The sequence below is a fragment of the Lactuca sativa genome, chromosome 7 (genome assembly GCF_002870075.4).
Source record: "Lactuca sativa cultivar Salinas chromosome 7, Lsat_Salinas_v11, whole genome shotgun sequence".
Taxonomy (NCBI): domain Eukaryota; kingdom Viridiplantae; phylum Streptophyta; class Magnoliopsida; order Asterales; family Asteraceae; genus Lactuca; species Lactuca sativa.
Window position 1 is genome coordinate 14,088,781 of NC_056629.2, and position 17,765 is coordinate 14,106,545.

General features: G+C 33.1%; 1 protein-coding gene and 1 long non-coding RNA gene across 2 annotated transcripts; both read right to left on the reverse strand.

Moving 5' to 3' along the window:
• Window positions 1-3,644: 3,644 nt before the first annotated feature.
• LOC111906006 (uncharacterized) lies at window positions 3,645-6,607 on the reverse strand. Its single transcript, XR_002855084.3, has 3 exons — window positions 6,281-6,607; window positions 4,628-4,916; window positions 3,645-3,828 (listed from the first exon to the last, which is right to left on the reverse strand). It is a non-coding gene; the product is annotated as an uncharacterized LOC111906006 (long non-coding RNA).
• Window positions 6,608-9,449: 2,842 nt separating this feature from the next.
• Window positions 9,450-11,128, reverse strand: LOC111906005 (benzoate carboxyl methyltransferase). Its single transcript, XM_023901746.3, has 4 exons — window positions 10,953-11,128; window positions 10,410-10,820; window positions 10,004-10,258; window positions 9,450-9,914 (listed from the first exon to the last, which is right to left on the reverse strand). The coding sequence occupies exons 1-4, from the start codon at window positions 11,025-11,027 to the stop codon at window positions 9,543-9,545; spliced, it is 1,113 nt and encodes a 370-aa protein (XP_023757514.1). The 5' UTR covers window positions 11,028-11,128; the 3' UTR covers window positions 9,450-9,542.
• Between the last annotated feature and the right edge of the window lie 6,637 nt (window positions 11,129-17,765).

Genomic DNA, 17,765 nt, shown 5'->3' on the forward strand with positions numbered 1-17,765 from the left:
TACTCAACATGCAACCAACACTCCACCAACCGACGATGTTTGGAAGCAGGTTGATGCGGTTGTTCAAATATGGATCTACACCACCATTTCACAGCCTCTACTAGAGCACGTTCTCAAACCAGACCCTTGTGCCCATCAAGTATGGTTAACCTTGGAAAAACTCTTTCGAGATAACAAGGATTCACGATTAATGAAGCTTGAAAATGATTTGCATAATATAACCATGGGGAACCTCTCGATTGTTGATTACTGCTCAAAGATCCAAAACATTACCTCACTCATCGAGAATCTTGATGACAACTCTAAGGTCAAAGATAAACATGTCATGAACTATTTGATCAATGGTCTTTCTATTTGGTTTGACTACATCTCCATTATCATATGCTATAGCAAGCCACTACCATCTTTTCAGGATGCTCACTCCATGCTTGTGCTTGAGGAACAACGTCTCTTTTTAATGTTTGAAATCCCATACCACCGTCGCATGTGGACCACTCCTCATCGCCATCTATTCTTCACGTCGGTTCTTCTAAGGCTCTTCACAACCACCACCAAGATTTTTGGTAGGACCATCGTCGGTCGGACAATCGCCGATAGGAGAATCGTCGAAGGCAGTCATCGGCTCCCTCTTACACGTCAATGGTATCTTACAGTGGAAACAGGATGGCGACACATCAATTCTTTCATCTATCAAATTGGGTAATGGTACCTTCCCTTCAACACCCTACTTCTATTTTTGGCCCACATCTAAAAATTGGAACATGCCACAACAAGGGTTGTTTGGGTCCTCCCCCCTCGACCAGTGGCGGACCTATGTGGAGAATTGGGGGTCCAGGGCCACTGCTCAATTTCTGGCTCGTAGTGTAATTTTTTTTTTTAAAATTTTTTTCTATTAGGTGCACCCGCTTGAAGTATGAGGGACACCCCTACTAAAATAGTCTGTGTCCGCCACTGCCCTCGACCCAATTCAATACTTTAAGCTCAAGCAATTTTAAATCTTCCAGCAGCAACATGACCCAATATAAGTCTCAAAATAGCCCAATTCCTCCTCCTTGGCCTTGGTTTGGCACAAATCAGTAACCCAAATTTCTTCCACAAATGTTTAGCTCTATGTCCTTGCATCATTCGGGCGAATGGATTATGGAGATGGGCACCACTGACCATGTACACACAAATATAGGTATCCTTGACTCTCTTAGCATTAATCATAACTTTCGTCACTTTCTAGTTAGAGACGGGTCAAAATACATGTAGGTCACTATGACCGGACACATCACTTTCCCTCTTAAAAAATCCCTATCGCCCTTTACATTTAAATAATGTCCTCGTTACCCCCTTCAATTATAAAAAAATATCATGTCGTTCAACAATCCACTCATCAAAATAAATGTTCCATTGAATTTGATGAATTTGTTTTTATTTTCAATGATTACATGACCATGCAACCTCTAATTTAATGTGACAACAATGGTCCCCTATACCCAATTCTTCCTTCGACTCCTCAAGCTCATGTCTCCACTAGCCCTTCACTTTAGCACCTGCGCCTTGCTCACCCTAAAAATAAAATCTTTGATTTATTAGTTTCATATAAATCTCTAGCATGTTATAAAAGTTTGTGATTTAATGTTTGTTCTATATGTCAAATCGGCAACACAAAAGATTCCATTTATGCTTACAGTTTGGTTGTTTCCAATGCTTTTGATATTATACATTATGATGTTTGGACCTCAGTTATATCCAATATGAGCGGATACAACAACCATCAATTTCATGATTACTCTGCGAAAAATGGTATTCAATTTCGATATTCCTGTCCACACACCTGTCAACAAAATGGAAAATCCGAACGTATGATCCTCACCATAAACAATATTATCTGAAACCTTATGTTTCAAGCCCACATACTGCCCACTTTCTGGGTCAAGGACCTTCATATGGAAACCCACCTGCTCAACATCCTTCCATCTTCCTCCATTAACAATGAAACACCTCATTTCCACCTTCTCAAGCAACATCCAACTTATTCTCACCTTCACGTATTTGGATGTCTTTTGTTTTCCCCACATCCAATTCCAACACAAAATTTCACCTCGCTCTAGTCCTTGCATTCTTCTTGGCTATCCAACTCACCATCTCAGTTTCCGTTGTCTCTGTTTGACATCTAGCAAAATTATAATATCTTGTCATGTTACCTTTGACGGTAACACCTTCCCTTTCCGCTTGGTTACTCCAATCAAACCAACCTCATATACTTTTATCGATGACATTGCAGGCCTTACCCCTCAATTTCATGATTCTCATATAGCCAAAACCACCACTATACCACCCTCACCATCATCCACCCTCACACCCACTACAGACTCCACCTCTCCCTAGGCTCCAACCAAGAACCCTTCACTCATCACCTCTTCTTCTCTCTTGTCCAACCCTACATCTCATTATTCAATGACTACTCGTGCTTGCAGCGGGATAATCAAACCCATTCAACGTCTCAACCTCCATATCTCTTCTGTGTCCCCTGTTCCTCGGTCACACTTACAAACTCTTAAGGACTCTCGTTAGCGTCAGGCTATGTACGACGAATATTATGCTCTTATTGCTAATATGACTTGGAATTTAGTTCCACAACCCTCTAGGTTTTCGAGAATCTCAATTTCTAGATCATGTTTGCCTTCTTCAGAGATCTCTCTATGGTCTCAAATAGGCACCTCAAGTTTGGTTTCATAGATTTTCTTAGTATCCAACCACTATTGGTTTTTAGCACAGTCGCACCGATCCCTCATTATTTATATTGCAGAGTCCTGATCCCATAAATTATTTTCTTCTTTATGTTGATGATATTATTCTTACAACCTCCTCCACAACTATGCTTCAACAAATTATTTCACATCTTAGCCGTGAGTTTGCCATGATAGATCCTGGAGCTCTGAACTATTTCCTAGGGATCTCTACAGTGTGATCTTCCACCGGTATATTTCTTTCTAAAAAAATATGCCACTAAAATTCTTCATCGTGCTCACATGATGAACTGCAACCCTCGTCGCACCCGAGCAGAACCAGTTCACAAACTGGACTCCTCTGGTCCTCCGGTCACGGATCCGACTTTCTTTCGTAGTATGGCAGGTACGATTTAGTAGCTAACCTTTACTAGACCATATATTACTTTTGCAGTTTAGCATATATATATATATATATATATATATATATATATATATATATATATATATATATATATATATATATATATATATATATATATATATATATATATATATCCCTTTCTAATAAATAAATAGCTTTCATATAAAACTGCCATGTGTCACATTCTTTACTTGCCACGTGTATGCCTCTTAAACTTCAAAAATTCAACCTCTAAATACAAAAATATGATTTCAATTCATAACCACATCCTAAAATTCAGTAAATCAATTTTAATGTTACAAATCTACATGCTTTTTAATATAGATAATACATATATGATATCCCTAAAAACCAGCTATGAGATTCCAATTTCCACCTATTAAACCTCTTTAATTCCAAGATTCACTACCACAAATACGATTTGCTGAATTTTTCCACCGATTCTTTGCTTTACATCTTCAAATCATCATATCAACTCCAAAAAATCAGCAAATCAGTTATAATAAATCAAATTTTACCTACATTCTGCCCTATAAATCCGCAAAGAATGGCCGATTGTTTTATCATTATACCTATAAACCTATCAATTATACTTATAAATAGTGTAAATATTGATCCCTATAATTGTTTTCTTCTTTTATGGTGTCTTCAAAGCTTTCAAACTATAATTCTTCCGCACCCCTGCAACTACATTGATACATTTCAATCCATCAGGTCAATATACATAACTATTCACTTCCATCATCCTTTTTTTTTTTCTGAAACGAAAATCATAGAGGTGAAATTATGACACTACTTTTTTTTAAAATATTCATACATTTCAATCCATCTGGTTACATTTTCATACCTTTTAAACATCTATTCAAATGATAAAAACTTTAAACTAATTTGACATTTCTCAGTAAATTCTTGAGTTTCATCCTCTTTTTTTCTGAATTGATAATCATAGAGGTCAGATTATGTCACTACTTTTTTTTTCAGAATCAATAATCATAGGGAACATTTATGTTCAATTTTATTTTTGTTATGTATTTATAATATTACCTTATTTTACAGATTCATGGATGCTGCTGATTTTACTCTCATCCGTGATCTTGATGTCTTGAAGGACGTGTTCACTATGAAGCTTCGTGTTATCAGATTATTTTATAAATTCATGGCTGCTACTGATATTACCTTATTTTATGTGTTTGTTTCTTAATAATGTGTTTCCTAATTTTCATAAACTACAATCATATTTCTATCATGTTCAAGAAATTATATTGCTATTTTCTACAATTTTAACAATAAAAAAAGGTTATTAATTTATTTTCTAAACAATGGCATGCAATTTAATAAATAAGAAAATTTATTCCTTTTTTAGATCTTCATTGTTGGGTAAAATGCTTACGAATTACAACCACCTAAATCTTTTATTCAAGAAATTTATATTGATGTTTTAATGGTATAGTCTTTATAATCAAATTTAATACAATTCATATCATACCTTTATGCTATCTGAAAGACCTTCAACATTTGTAAAACGAGGCAAAATCCCATATTCAGCCAATAGCCCGACTAAGGATGACATGAAAATATACCTCTCATCCTCAACAACCGAAAGGGTAAAATGGTCATTTAATCATGGGCTAATGTTAATCCAAAGGTTACAAAAGGCACATCACTTACCTTCAACTCATGTTCTAATTTTAGATTTTCATCAATAACACCTTTTCTACGTGCCAATTTATTAGCAACAACTTCAATGGCTTCATTTTGCTTCACATCCAGAGAGCCTGTAATATTAGAAAATTGTTTCATTGCTCAACAAGGTTAATATGGTCATTTACTCATATTCAGACATTCACTTAATATAAAAGAAACAGTATTTGTTTATGCAACATGTATGACATGATTTATCCGTTCAGCGTTTAATGAGAAAAAAAGCCCCAAATATTTCCACATAAAACAAATTAACAATCAACATAATCGAACATAAAAGAAAAGGATTAATTCATTAAATTAAGAGCAAATAGGACAAACCAGTCGTAGCTTGGAAAATTTCTTTTCCAATGTATACTTTTCAATTAATAATTGTGGTTCCTCATATCAAACAAATCCAATTATTGGTTTAAAATATTGATATATAAACACATTAAGTAAAAAAAATAAAAAATAGAAAATAAAAATAATAAATGGGACAAAATATACCTTAACACTAGAAAATGTAATTTGCTCTCTAAGATATTGCATTTCATCCTAAAAAAAATTCACTTACACTTTAAAAAAATGACAATTATGCCCCTGATTTAAAAATGAATAATTGGAATATGAAATAATGGTGTTTATTGATTTAAACAATAAAAGGACTAATCCAAAGCTTGAATTCCGAATCCTTTGAAGGTGTTGAATTCCATATAAAGTATAACATTAACTTGTGTATTCAGAATCCTTTAGTTCCAGAAAAAGAAGAAAACATATTAGAAATCGTAAAGGGCATATTATTAAATTCTATATTTGTGTATATATGGTGATTGCATTTGTAAATTTTTTCTTCAAGGTGAAGATTATGACGAATTTTTTAGAATATAAATGATGTTTTATTTATACACAGTTAAAAACTTATGTTGTTAAATCTATATAAGTCTTAATCACTTAAACATGCAACAAAACAACTTCCTAAAAGTTTTAGTATGAATTTATCAGAAAATAAAGTTACTAAAATCCCCCATCAACATAAATTTGTTATAATTTCAATATATTTATATAAGTGTGGATGTATAAACACTAAACTATATATTTTATTAGATAGTCCCCATGTTTGATTGTCATTGATTCCTTTCTTAAATACGTTGCATTACTAAGTGATTTACAGCAGTCTTTGGGAATGGGCTAAGAAAAGTGTGTTAGGAAAGAACAACTGGCAGGCCTAGGTGTTGTATTCAAGCTTGGATTCAGAATCAATAAAAACCATCTTTCGTATTCCAATTTTATTTGAAGTATCATTTCAAATCAATTTGTTTCAATCAATCCCCATTTTCAGGCTTCAAATTAGGAAACCATATATGAAGAAAAATCCATCCTGTGAGGAGTGAATGTTTTTAAAAATCGACAAGTATTTAAAGAAAGTTAAAACCCTAGATCCAAAAAAACCAAAAACCTTTTGCTGAAATACGTTGATGATGCTCTAATCCCTCTCCGTTCTTAGTCCCGACTCTTTACTTTCACCGTCTTCTTCAGTTGTCAGCCACTCGCTGAATAACCGACTGAAATACATCTTACAATCGGCTACACTTTTTGCCTCCGTCTGTCAGCCTACCATCAAGCTCAGCCGGTAAACTCATACGGCGTCACTACCCTCTACGACTCTTCAAATCTCATCTGTCACTGTTGCACGACTCACCGTTGGTATGATTTCTTTATTTGCTTTTGAAAATCCTCTCATCACTTACTTTACTGTATAGTCTTCTGCGGTTTGAAGATAAGAGCTTTTGGGTAGCTTTTATGTTATTTAAAACAAAGAACATTAGTATGCGAATGATATATAAATATATTTTTTTGAGGAATTAAAGAAAAAGTCAGGTGAATTCAATTTTATTGGGGTTTACGTTAACAAATAAATCCTCTCATCACTTACTTTACGTTTGTTTTTCCACTAAGATTAAGATATATATAGATTGTTTATTAAATCCTTTAATACTTTCATTATTATTTTTAATTCTTTATTTAAAAAGTAACAAATTTTAAATTTTATTTATTTGTTCTTTGAAAATAAGTTACATATTTTATTTTGGTTCCCCGTTGATGTTTATTCAAACTCACAGTTGGCACCAATTGATGGTGACCATTGCATTGGCATTGCATTTTCAAATCCATTTTTTCATTAATTCAAAACTTGAATGTAAAATACGATCATTATCTTTTTTACAAATACTTTTAAACTATTAATCATATTTTATATTTGTTTTATAACATTTTTTATAATTGTAACTTTATACATAACTTTTTATTTAACATACAATTTTGAATATTAAATACTAATTATTTATTATTTTCATATCCAGATGATAGAATATACCATGGATTCCACTTCAGCTAAAGTACGATGGAAATTAAAAAAATTATATTTGGATAATAGACAATCTAAAAAAATGGTAGAGTTACAAATAAAACTTCTAACATTGTTTATAAAGAAGTTTTTAGAAATTTATAAGTTATTTGTAAAATATTAGTTCTCATAACATTTTTATTATAATTGTTAATAAAACTTTGTTAATTTTTCTTTTATAATTCCTTATTTTTTTTATAATATATCTTTATTTTATAAACTAAATTTTCTTAAATTTCTTACGATCAAAGTTATGTTATTTTTTTTGTTTATAATTTATTTTTATTTTTTTTGTCTATACAATAATTATAAAAATAAAAATCGTGGTTTCCACGGGTTATAAACTAGTATATATATATATATATATATATATATATATATATATATATATATATATATACACACACACACATACATGACCCACACAAGCAACATCTTCATGCTCTCAATTGCATTTTGCACTACATTCGTGGTACAGTCGATCACGGTATTCAGATTCATAGATCCTCTACCACCGCTCTCACTTACACAGACGTAGACTGGGGCGAATGCTCAACAACTCGTCACTCCACATCCGACTATTGTATATTTATTGGCGACAATCTCATTTCATGGTCATCGAAGCGTCAGGCCACTCTCCAGATCCAATGCAGAGGTCGAATATCATGCTGTCGCAAATATCGTAGCCGAGTCATCTTGGCTTCACAATCTTCTCCTTGAACTCCAGTGTCCAACCGGAAAAGCAACTATCGTATATTGTGATAATGTGAGTGCAATGTACATGGCATCCAACCCACTTCATCACCAACGGACCAAGCATATTGAGATTGACATTTACTTCGTGCGTGACAAGGTTGCTCTTGGCCATATCAAAGTCCTTCATGTCCCTTCAACATCTCAGTATGTCGATATCTTCGCGAAGGTCCTTTCGTCTTCTCTCTTTCATGATTTTCGCTCCAGTTTAAATGTTCGTGGCATGACTCCCGAATAAACTGCAGGGGGTGTTAGTGTATATTTATGTTGTATGATAGTCTTGTATGCAACCCATTCTTAGTTAAGGCCCAAGCTTAGCCCACGTTTGTGTGTGTTTATATATATATATATATATATATATATATATATATATATATATATATATATATATATATATATATATTATATATATATATATATATACAAGGTTGTAGAACTCGTTACTCGGTACCTATTCAATCGACTACCGAGTAGCGAGTACTCGGGAGTACTCGGATTTGGAAATTTGTGTAGAAATATTTTTAGGGAAATTATATATGTCAAAATCATAAGATAAAATCATAAGTTGATTGAAATATATAACAAAATTGGATACATGTGAATACACAAAAAATAAAAAACATATAATGGTCTCACTTCGTGAATAATTGCTGAAAATTTAAGATATATATGTAGTAATAATCGCATGTGTGTGTGTTAAATAATAAATAATTAAGTATATTATACACATTAATCACCGAGTTGATCGAATTTCACAACACTACTCAGTTCAGTAAGGGGCCGATCGGAGAGTACTCGAGATTTTGTAACTCGCCTCGGCAAGGAGGGGAGTAGCGAGTACTCGGAGGAGTAATCGGCCAACTCGGCGAGTTTTACAACACTATATATATATATATATATATATATATATATATATATATATATATATATATATATATATATATATATATATATATATATATATATATATATATATATATATATATATATATATATATATATATATATATATATCGTGTGCATCTTCCGTTCTAAGGCAATGAGAATAAGTTCCCATTCTACAATAGTGTACACCAAACATATTTATAAGTAAAAATAAAAAAAAAAATTAGGTGCATTTTGTATTAATTTTTCGGGTGTTATACCATCAATGTGTTGTTTAGTAACATATTATAATATAAGTCAGAGAAAAAAATATTATATGTGCCTATCTTTGAGTTATTTAGCAGCAGAGTTGAGGGTATATAGCCATTTTCAATTACATCCCTTCCATTTATTAATCCAATCTTATATACCAAACAACATTGATTAATGGTTCCTTCCATTCATATAAAGCAACCAAACATCACAATAGAATGATAATAATCTATTTCATCATCTTGTCCATTCCATTACCTAGTCTATTCCATTTTATTTGTCATTCCATTCTATCATACCAAACATCACATACCTTTATATATAGAGTCCATGATCGAAGTATATATATCTCTCATTGAATAGATCGTTGAATAACCAAAAAGTTTTAACACAACCAGCGGACTGATTTGAATACATGAGTATCTCATTTTCTAGTCAATGAAATGACTACATTAAAGTGTCTGGTTTTTTTGTTTGCTAGATCTTTAGCCACTAGCTTCTGGAACTTCTGAAATAGCACATCAATGTTTATTAAATTTCCGAAATGAGATGTCAACAAAGGTTCATAAACAGCTCTCAGAACATTTGCACAATTTTCCCCATGGATGTGGCTCTGCTCATCTAAATCTTTCACATTTGTGTAGTCTGTATCATATGGATCCCAATTTACTTGAAAAACATTAAAGGTATCAAGAGAAAATGATCCCTCATCGTGAATAGTACACCTGACTTCATCCTCGCATGGAGCATAATTTGGGACATTGAATGAGTGCATATATGATTCTTGAACCAGTCCCTATAAGTTATTAAAAGCATATATAATTTAGTAACACTGAAAAAAATTTCAAGTCTTTATTGTCGTATAATGAAGAACGTTAATTATACCTCTTTGACCATATTGAGTAGTGATTGCGCTAGTAGCTCAAAAATACGGGCACCATCATCAGTGGTTGGATCAGCCCTACTACGACCACGAAAGGTTAAAACCATGCATCCACCATGTACTACTTCCTCGGATCGCATTTGTAGAAACTTTATAAAATCGGTATGAAATTGATTTTTATACGCTTCAAACACATTCAGTGGACTTGATTTCGCCATGTATATATTTTCTTTGTTGTTTTCAATGCCTTCAGGTACCTATAAAATGTTCAGGTTACTATGAATTTGCATGTAAACTAGCTTGAATTAACTATTTTTTATTTTATGGAGTATGATTATGCAAACATGTATGCACATACGTTTCCTAAAATCTTGTTTGTCTGGTTTAAATGTGTTTCTATATTCAAACCTGAGAAAGCCAATGAACAGCATAAGAGGAGTGAACAAGGTGTAAGCTTTCATCTTGAAAGAGTCGACCATAAAAGGAACCGGGATTAGCTGAAACAAAACAAGAGCCAATGTTTTCTCCCTTCTCCTTCTGAAGATTTGCATAAAAGGTCGAAAGCAACTTGAAAATGGTATTGAAATCATTTCCAAAAAGATCATTTAAGCAGACTTGAAGCTTTGGCGCTTTATAGTTATCTTCTTTACACAGTTCAAGGACTATATCAATAACCATAGATGCAAGCAAAAGTGTATTTGTCCCGGTGCCACATCCTAAGTCTGCCATTACGAAACATTTGCTGAAGGCGGCTTCGATATTAACCATTCCCTTGATTGTATCTTGTAAAACAGTCAGAGTTTTCCGTATGACACTTTCCTGAAAAATAATTTGATTACAACATTAATTAAAGACGCATTCTTTCACATAGGATATATACTGAAGGAGGGAGTGTAAAACAACTAATTAATTTCCTAACTAATATGAGTATTTAATGAGAGTGTAAGAGACCTGAAGAAATGAGTTACTCGCGTAGCTTGATTCTCCATGGCCGATATTCATGTGTAGTATGTTTTCAACTTCCATGACTATATTGCCTTTGCCTTTGCTCTAAAGCTGCCTTTATTTATAAGCTTCAACCGGGGGCCAAATTTACAACAATAATAATAATAAGTATTAAAAACGTTATTCTCTGTTCCTAATTAGTAATTATTAAATAAATGATTCAAATCTCAAACCGATCCTTTAATTTTAAAATCCCAACAAAAGGTTTTTATGTGATAGAAAGTTGGAGATGAGACTTCAAGAAAGAAGGAAGAAGATATTTTGTTTTACGGATAATGATATCAATAGTTTTATATATTTTGTGGGCATAAGATGTTTCCATGCATCCGTCGGTCAAAATCGCAGATAAAAAAGTTATGACAACGAATCCACAAATACTCCAACGTTTTGGTTGCCATTATGGAACAGCCCCGTTCCATGTAAGGATAAAAATTATAAGAGATAAGGATTTGACACCAACCATAATATCTATCTAACTCGAACCCGATAAATGAAAATCAATTTTGTTAAATTTCATTTTCTTATTAATTTGACACATGTCAATTTTTAAGAGTTTTTGAATTGTTTTTTTTCCCACTTATCATTTTTTTGTATTTTTCATTTTCTTAAATTTAAAATCTATATTTTAATGAGATTTATATATGTAAGTTACATTATTCTATTAAATTTCATAAAAAATGCTTTAGTGCTTTACAACTTTTCAAATCTCTGCATTATATTTTAAATTACTTATTTTATTTATTATATCTTTTGTATTTATGTAAAACTATTATGTAATGCTTATACTTTTATATTAAACTTTTCTTTTTTATAAACTCATATAATATATAGATCTCAAACCTAACATGTTTATATTTTATAATTTTTGATGCCTCAAAACCATTTATAACCTTTTATAGATTAACTAGTAATAACCGGCTGGTCAGTAAGATAAAACAAGGTTCGGTAAAACTTATATTAAAGAAAAAGGCTTTGTAGCCCCGGCATATAAAACCAAAAGGCCCACTTATTTATTTCTTCAAATGAAGGCTGTGGGATTATGACCACTCTTGACAATTGCATCAAAACCAAAACCATGATAGTAACCCATGTCTTTTTTTCATTCTTAAAAAACACATTTAACTTGTTTTAATAAAATATTAACTTTTATTCTTTTACATATTCTCATTATATGATTATATCTAAAATAATCATATTTTGATTTTTATTTATAAAAAATATTTTGTTTTTTTTAAGTATATATCAAATGAAAAAATGATTAATGTTAGAGAAGAGAGAGTTGTGTATGATAAAAAGTGGGCAGAAGGAAACAACCTATTCTCACTATCAAAAAAATAATAGATTTTCTGTTCTCATATATATATATATATATATATATATATATATATATATATATATATATATATATATATATATATATATATATATATATATATATATATATATATATATATATATATATATTCTAGTTTATAACCCGTAAAAACTACGGTTATAAAATTAATTAAACTTTCATATTAAAAAATCAAAATTATTAATCAACTATTTTAAATAAATTATTACTTATATATATATATATATATATATATATATATATATATATATATATATATATATATATATATATATATATATATATATATATTCTAGTTTATAACCCGTGAAAACCACGGTTATAAAATTAATTAAACTTTCATATTAAAAAAATCAAAATTATTAATCAATTATTTTAAATAAATTATTACTTAAAAAATATTTTTTAGTTATATAAAATTATAATTGTTGATTTAAATAAATACATGAAGTTATATCTTCATATTCTTTTATTAGAATATGGAGAGGAGAAATATATATATATATATATATATATATATATATATATATATATATATATATATATATATATATATATATATATATATTCTAGTAACTATTGTGTGCCAGAATGTACAGACCTGGACCATCGGATGGAATATAATCAAAGGTCATAATTTGAGGGTCTATGATAGTACTAGGGGTGAGTAAACCCAAACCAAGAAACTGACTAAAACCGACGAAACCGAAAAAACCAAAACCAAAGCAAAACCGACGGTTAAGGTTTGAATTTTTTTAAAACCGAAGAATCAGGTTCGGTTTCAAGTTTTACCCAGAAACCGACCCATCCAACCCGAGAAACCGACCCATACTTAAAACCGACAAACCGTCTCAAAGAAACCGACCCATACTTGATTGTTTTTTGGTTGTAATAGACTATTTCGGGCTTTGGTTGTAACTTGTAATAGACTATTTATTGTATGACTCATGTTTTTCAAGTATTTAACTTAAATTTGGTGTTTTTTGAAGTATTTAACTTGTTGCTTCATTTATGGAAAATGGGTTAAAACCTAAAACCAATGGGTTTAAACCCAGAACCCATGAATGTATGGGTTGAACCCAAGAAACCGAAAAACCGCCTAAACCGAACCGAGAAACCGAACCGACCAGAAACCGATACTATTGGGTTCTCAAAACCAGAAACCGACCATTTATGGGTTGGGTTGGGTTTGGGTCCAAAACCGACCCAAACTGATCCATGCACAACCCTAGATAGTACAATAGGGTAACATGTACCATATAATCACATAAATTTCAGTATAAGGGCATTTTAGTTAATTGAGACAAAATTAAAAAGGGAAAAAAAATCGAGATTTATGGGATAATTAATGATTTTAATTTAAAAAATCTGATTTTTTTTCAAATTAATTCAATTTCAAACGTAATTTGTAAACATAGACCGATTTTTTTCTATCAGAATGTTATTTTGTTAGAATGATATTCTGTAATTCTGTCAGAATGGTATACAACTATGAACATAATATTATAAACACATATCATGACTAATAATTTTTAATGAATACAACTTTTATATAAGACGGATTTTAATATTTTAGAATAAGTAATTATATTCATTCTTAAAGAATACAACTATGAACATAAACTACATTCATTCTTGAAATCTCTTGCAAAAAAAATATTGGGATTCTTGAAAGAATCCTCATTCACTTTCTTGTTTCGTTTTGAGATGTCTTGTGTATGTTTGACCTCTAAGCCACTTCAAAATATGCTAGCATTCTATGAGATTGACATTATTTGATATTGGCATTCTGTTAGAATTGTATTGCATGAGAATGATTTTATACAAGGAGTCTTTCCCATCAGGTCTTCAAGCCATACCATTCTTACAGTATAATGAAATAAACAAAAATATTATAAAAAGGTAAACAAGGTCTCAGGAAGAGAGCCTATCAAACAAGATACATACCATTCTTCTAACCATCGATGGTTAATAAGATTGAATCATAAACATCATAAACATAGATTGAATCATTAATTCTTCCAGCTACAAGTTCCTTGCCATCAAAGAATGGTGTCTCGAATTTCTGAAAAAATTAAAAATCTGCATTTGATCATTAAAACCATTCTTTCATTTTCCTGTCAAGAAGAAGCAGCCTCATCACATTTCGTTTTTCCTTGTTCATTTCCTGTCAAAAATCAAACCCAAAACCCACCAAAACTCCATTGATTTCAGTAAAAAAAAGTAAACAGAAGCAATAGGGAGGCTGCCGGAGCAGCCCTCATTCCACTTACCTATTAGCCACCTTGAACACCTCCTCCACTGTCGCCGGTCGCTGCTATTTTTGTCCCTTTGTTTTCCCACCGCCAACAACGAGAAGGAAACTCAAGATGGTTCACAGGAGATAGGTTGCTCCCCTTCCGGTCCCTCACCCTCGCATATCCCTTCCGAGGAAGAAGAAACGTAGACAATAACTTTTGTGCAATGTATTTTATTTTTTGTATATGGTATTTTATTTTCTATTATGAGAAATGAAATTCAAATTTAATTTGAAAATTAGTAAATCTATAAATATTTTTTTTTAAAATTTAAAATTACGATACGCAAAAATGTGTGTCATCTTCATTTATGACATGACCTTTCTTGCAGTGGCCTTAATGATACGCATTGTGTGTCATAAATGCGCGTCGTCTATAGACGACGCGCAAAAGCGTGTCGTCTCTCGTTATGACAGGGCCTTTCTTGACATGCATTTACGCATCGTCTGAGCGTTTTACGACACGCATTGCACGTCGTTAAAGGCTGTTTTTCTAGTAGTGAATGTAATTCTTCGCAAATATACTTGCTGTTGAGTTCGATTCCAAGTCTTTATCTTGTATGATTAATATTTGATTCCTTCTTCAAGCCATTCTGAAAGAATAACATGCATTACTCGTTAGTATTACCAATTAAGCTGTAACACCCGGTCTCAGGTACGCATTTAAATTCAAGTCAAATTCTATATTTTACTCTTGGACTCGGCGAGTTGGGGGCTCAACTCGTCGAGTAGGATCGATTCCGGATCATGGGATTTAGTGACCTACTCGACGATTCGGAAGTCAGACTTGGCGAGTAGGAGTTGTCTAGGTGAAACCCTAAATTGGAGGGTTTGCACCCTATTTAAACATCTTATGAGGCTTCCAACCAACCTCCATCACCTCCAGAGCATTTCACCCGAAACCCTAATCCTCCATAAGTGATCTTGAGCTTTCTTGGTTGTTTTGAGTGTTTCTTGGTGTGTTTTGAAGCTAGAGTAAGAAGTGGAAGATAGAAGACCCAATGGAAAAAGGAGTAGATCCAGAAGCTACACCTCATTTGCCATCTTTTCTGGTAATCAAGCTTACAACTTCGTCTTCTTCCTCTTAGATCTATTTGCCCCCATATTAAGAGGGTTTTGGCTCAAAAACTTGGTCCTTGATGGTTGGGACGTCCCAAGTGGTTCATATCTCAGATCTAGGTTCTAGGGAGGAGTACATGGCATAAACATGCAAGCTTTATGGCCATGATAGCCCCATGCATCCTATAGACCACATTTGTGGGTCCTTTGAGCCTAAAGTCCCATGCATGTACGTAAAGTTCATAACTTTACGTGTTATGTTGTCTTAAGGAGCCCGGATCTACCTTTTGGATGAGAGTTGTACATCAGAAATCGAGTAATGGATTTGGAAAATGGTCGACTTGGCGAGTCGTTCTTGGTGCTCGACGAGTCAAAGGAAATCTACCAACCCATGAAGACGGACTCGGTGAGTTGTTCATACAACTCGGCGAGTCACAAACTAGTAGCACTTATGATGAAGATGAACTCGACGAGTTCAAGGTCGAACTCGGCGAGTCAGTTGAAGATTGTCCCGATATCAATTGAAGGAGAACTCGTCGAGTTCTTGCTAGACTCGACGAGTAGAGTCGGGTTGGGGGTAAGGGAAAGAATAGGGACTCGACGAGTTGGCGGGCCAACTTGGCGAGTCGAGTCAATTGGATGTTGACTTTGACCAGGATGATTGACTTTAGCCAAGGATAAAATGGTCATTTTAACCTAAAATCAGTATCAGTTTTTGACTAAGTGTCTTTATGGAATTTATAGCCGGAGAGTCGCCGGAGCAGCAGACAGAGATTCCTCACCGAGCGTTGCAGCAGTTAGTCACACGAGGTGAGTTTCCCTCCAGTAGGAACGGGTCTAAGGCACCAAGGCCGACCCGTTTAAGTAATAAAGTATGTTGGGGTTACCCCGATGCAGTTTATATGTTTTCGGACTTTGGTCCGATGTTGGGGCGGTCCCAAGAAGTAGTTATGTATGCTTGATGTCTTTGTGATTCATGCATGTTTATGTGTTATGTATCATATGTTCCGGACTCCGATCCGATGTCGGGCAAGCCCAATGCAGTATATGTGAGAATGTTATATGCTATGTGTTCCGGGGTAAGCCCGACGTATGTTAGTCATTAGGCCATGTATTATGTATTCGGGGTAAGCCCGAAGTATGCTAGTTTATGTGTTATATGTTCCGGACTCCGGTCCGATGTCGGGGTAAGCCCGATGCAGTTTACGTGATTATGCTATGTGTTTATGATATATATATATTATGTTGAGTATGTGCTGGGGTAAGCCTGATGCCGGGGTAAGCCCGATACCGGGGTGAGCCTGATGCCCGATGCGGTCGGATGCCGGGGTGAGCCCGATGCCGGACAGGAGTCTGATGCCAGGATTCGTCCCGATGCAGTTAGGAAGATTCCTAGAGTTATGTTATTTGCTATTTGTGATTTGTATGTTATGTGGTAGTTTGGGGAAGCTCACTAAGATCGTATATGTTATCAGATTTTATGAGTTTTCAAGATACATTTTTATGGTTTTACACTATGGCGATGATATCTATGTTTGATAAATGATTTTGAAAACAAAATTTTTGGCTTGTATTTTTGGGATGTTTCAAGTTGGTATCAGAGCCTTGGTTTGAGGGATTCGGGCACACTTTCGGGTGTGTCTGAACTCAAACTAAGGAAGTGATATAAAATTTTTCAAAAGAAAAGAGTTTTAGAAAAAGCAAAAATAATTTTTTTTTAGAAAGAAAAGAACTTTGAAAAAAGAAAAGGGTGTGGTGCATGCAATCAACCGAGCTCAAGTAAATACTCTCAAATTACCCATACTAGTTTATGCTATGATATGGTTATCAGCTTTATTAGAACAACATGCTAGATTAGGACTAAGGATCTAGGAAAGATGCCTTATGTGCCTGTTATATGTGTTTCAGCTTTATGAGAACTGCATGCAAAGTACAGAATTGACAGTATGATAGCGAGAGTATTATATGCTTGATTATGTGTACTCGATGTTCGAATGCTGCTTGCTTTGTGCTTTTAGGAGTCTTAGTTATCTTTTACTAACTAGTAAAT